At 42.7% G+C, this 3,968-nt stretch overlaps 1 protein-coding gene across 1 annotated transcript; it reads left to right on the top strand.

The window, feature by feature from the left end:
* The first annotated feature begins 1,215 nt into the window (after nucleotides 1–1,215).
* On the top strand, nucleotides 1,216–3,362 carry TRH (thyrotropin-releasing hormone). The gene is made up of 2 exons (XM_008944426.1): nucleotides 1,216–1,575; nucleotides 2,776–3,362. The coding sequence occupies exons 1-2, from the start codon at nucleotides 1,380–1,382 to the stop codon at nucleotides 3,360–3,362; spliced, it is 783 nt and encodes a 260-aa protein (XP_008942674.1). The 5' UTR covers nucleotides 1,216–1,379.
* The last annotated feature ends 606 nt before the right edge of the window (nucleotides 3,363–3,968 follow it).

Below are 3,968 nucleotides of genomic sequence, written 5' to 3'. Positions count from 1 at the left end.
AGCAGCTTCTGGGAGTCGAGCATGGATACACGGCGGTCAGCAAATAACAACTGTAGTCTTTAAATGCATTCAAAATGCAATCCCTGCCATCAGTAAAAAAAAATAAATAAAAGAACACATCACCTGGATTACCTCACAGCTATTTGCATAAAGGGTCCAGAGGCAGTACAGTATAAGTACGCAGACAAAAGCCATCCAAAGGGAAATTAGCAACAGTTCTATTGGATAGTCTGCGTCTGTAGCAGGAAAAGGGCAACTTCGAAGCTCAGATGCGCAAGCAGCTTTAAAGGACTAAACAATCTCTTGGCAGATGCATCAAGCAAAAATCTGAAACTACAAAACAGGTAATTTACCAAATAATTTCCTTTTTAGCTGATTCTAACTTTCCTTCTAAAGATTGTTCTGAATCAAACAGCCTGTGTGATATTCTTAGGGCTATCATCCAAGGACTTCATCAGAAGTGATACAAACCTGCCAGTAAGGGAGGTAATAAACTCTTTCTTTGTTTTAAAAATTTGTAGAACTTTGTAAAATTGTGCAATTTTTTTTTATGTTCTGAAAATATTATTAAGCTAAATGACTGTTATACTAGTATTAAAGATGTATTCCATTCTACTGAAGGAACTCTGCTTACCAGAAAATAAATCCCTGATAAGTGTGTTAGGAATTCCAGTGCCAGCTAGAAGAATAGAGAAATGCTTGCTACCTCGGCAAGAGGTAATAAAGGATATTATGTCTCTGAAAAAAAGTTAAAGCATAAAATCAGAGCATAGCTATCTTATATTCACAAAATACATACAGCTAATATAAATGTATAGAAAATAATGTAAAATTATGTTACATGTACAGTTATGTTAAATGTACAGAAATAGTAAAAAACTAATGGACTATTAAAGTTGGGCTTCATCTAAAAGTGGAATAAAGTGTTGCAAATCCCAGTATTATTTTAAAATGAGCCCTTAGCAAAGGGAATTGCCTGGCAGAGACTGTTTGTACAGGTATATGTCTCTGTACCTCACGTGGGGCAAGAGTTAAAAGAGAGTTCAACAGGGAAATTATTTTTGCCTCTTGGCAGAAGGCAAAGCACAATCACTGGCTTTCAGAACTACCTGTTCTAATGTCAGGAAGTTAGGTGTTTAATATTTATTCTTCCAGAAAAATGAACAAATTTAATTATTAAATTAATAATTTCATTATTAATTGGAGAGTTTAGTAACAAAAATGAGGAAGGACCTTCAAAAGAGACTTCAGTCCCTACAGCAGTGTCATACTGGTTTTTGGTGTCTGCAAATATTGCTGTTATTGCTCCATTTGTTTGCTCCATCCTCCTCCCCCACTGCTCTCCCTCCCATGGAAGCTGCAGGAACTCCCACCCCACAATGCCATCTATCCAGCTGCCACTGCTGCTCCTCTGCCTGACCTGGCCTGGTGTTTGCCTCAGTGGGGGGCAGTCCCTTCCAGAGGGAAGTGAGAACACGGGAAGAAGTCTCCTCGATGACATCCTGCCAAGGTCTGAAAGCCTCATTCTTCAGTCTCTCCTCAAGAAAGCTGAAAAGGAAGAAGAGATGAATAAAGGTACATGTAACACTGGGGACATCCACCTGGTGATGCTGGCATAGTACTTGGCTGAGATCCTTAGATCCAATATCTAGTTCCCAGGCTCTAATGTATATATTCATTGCTCTAAGGGGAGGGGAAGGATAGGAGGTCTGCTGGAGTACACTGACTCAGAGCCCTGAAATGGCACTTTCTTCTCTAGCATCTCCCTGCTTAGGCAATGCTGTACCATCACTAAGCAGCTTCTGTACAGTAAGAAGGTAGAAGCCTGCCACAGAAGACTTGCCTGTCTGGCAAGTACTTCCCTAGGGAACCTCCACGAGGACATGTGGAGGACATTCCCCAGTGGTGGACCCTACACCTAATGTTAATTGGATGTGGGAGTGCTGCCATTCACCTACTACCTCAGCCTGCTGGTCTCTAACCCCAGCAGAGGTGGGCTTGGCTGTGCCTGGGCATGCAGATGCTGCTCCAGTGTCCTCCACCTCCAAGCCTGCAGATGCTCTGCTCTCACTAGTCACAGCAGTGGACGCAAAGCAGACTCAGGGACTGCAAGAAGCAGCATATAGGTGCCTGCCACCAACAAGGAGCACAGAGCCCTTTCAGAGTGGGAAGAGGAACTGGCCCCATGTGCCCATAGAAAATGCCTTCCTCCCTCTTCATGTGAGAGCTGAGGGTCGGTCATGTTTATCCAAGACCTCAAATATTAAAGAGAGCTTAAGATTAAGTAAGAGATACTAGTAGAGATATGATTGGTAGCTGGAAATACTGAGCTGGCTTTTAAATGTCCACATCCTTCTTCTACTTGCATCTCAGCCCTATCCTTTCCCTGTCTCATGATGATTTCCAGCTCTTACCCATATCCAGCCTCTGCAGCCAATTTCTTCAGCTGCTCAGCATCTTTTACTCACTGCCTGTTACCTGAACAGGACACACTGACATGAAACAATGCTTTGTTGTTGCATGTGTCCCATTTGTCTGCAGCTAGTTCCTAATTTATCAACCCATCCTTGCTAGAAGTGTGCCAGAACTATTTTGACAGATGCCATCCAGAAAGATCAAATTCCAGGCCATAGAGTTAACTGTGCAGTTAAATGGGCATAATGAGCAGCAGCTTATGATCCTCTACCACAGAACTTCACAAATTCCCATTTCCTTAGTGACTAGGATCCTTTACGATTAGGGGGGCTCATTAACATTACTCTTTTCCTTGGACAGAATCAAGTGCCCCTCTGCCAGAATGGCTTTCTGAAAGACAACATCCTGGGAAAAAGTACCTAAGTGTCCTGGAGAAGAGACAGCATCCTGGAAAAAGAGATGTTATGGAAGGCACATCCTATGGAGACATTCAGAAGAGGCAGCATCCAGGGAAAAGAGAGACAGAAAACAGCCTAGACTACTATCTGGAGCTGAAAAAGCGACAGCATCCTGGCAGAAGGTCATTGCCAAATCAGTATCCTGACATCCCTAGTCCACAGCTAACCTACTTGAATGAGTCACCCAAAAGACAGCATCCAAGCAGAAGGTATCTGATATACAAGTACCAACATCCTAGCAAAAGAGGCTGGAGTGATGAGGTAGACCTGAGTGACCAATTTGGTGAGAAACGCCAGCACCCTGGCAAAAGGCACTGGAGTTCTGACAGCCCAGCTGACGCAGGCCCCTGCAGCCTGCAGGAGCCCTTCCCCTGTAACAAAGGCAGCTTGCTGCTTGATTTAGTAGAGAACGCTAGCAAAGACAGGGTAGAAGACAAGCGTCAGCACCCAGGAAAGAGATCAGCATGGGAGGGTGAAGCAGAGGAATGAGAAAAAAATTGTGTATCAGTTGGATTTGGTGAAGTAAACTGCCAGATCACAAAAGAAATCTGTTCGCTCCCTTTTGGCTTCCTGCTGCTGACCTCTGAACCTATCTTTCAGTGCTTTAATGTTCCAATTGAAGTTAATGGCTTTGTCACACACTTAAAATAAAGGAACTAAAGGACCCAGCTGAATGGGACAGGCAAGTACTGAGCGTTTTCACCTTCCCCACTTTAGGAAATTAGAGTGCTCATTTCCTTATAGGCCCAGACCCCAGAATGTTCTCACTATGTAAGTCCAATTTTCTGTTTCCAAATGACTAAAGCAGGCTCTTGAATACCTGTTCTGATTCTACTAAAGTGGAATAATTATACGGTTTCCTCTCATGTCAGCAAAATGAGTAAATTGAGACAGAGGGAAAAGAACAATGTACGCCAATTTTATTTTTTTTTTTAACTGAATAGGTTTTCAATTCTAAATGATACATTAAATAAGACTTGAATCCTTGCATGCTACAGTCTGTCCAGACAGTACACACTAAACAGAGATAGGAACTGTTCCGACTGGAACAGATCAGAAGACTGCCCTCATAGTTTGACTGGAACTAACACATAA

The sequence above is a fragment of the Merops nubicus genome, unplaced genomic scaffold (assembly GCF_000691845.1).
Source record: "Merops nubicus isolate BGI_N331 unplaced genomic scaffold, ASM69184v1 scaffold51290, whole genome shotgun sequence".
Taxonomy (NCBI): domain Eukaryota; kingdom Metazoa; phylum Chordata; class Aves; order Coraciiformes; family Meropidae; genus Merops; species Merops nubicus.
This window is presented reverse-complemented; position numbering and strand designations above follow the sequence as displayed.

What these genes read in the sequence shown, in the direction of transcription:
- TRH (XM_008944426.1), top strand. Translation starts at nt 1,380, where the DNA reads ATGCCATCTATCCAGCTGCCACTGCTGCTCCTCTGCCTGACCTGGCCT. An exon ending in GGAAGAAGAGATGAATAAAG is followed by an intron (nt 1,576 to 2,775) that starts GTACATGTAACA and finishes TTCCTTGGACAG; the next exon opens with AATCAAGTGCCCCTCTGCCA.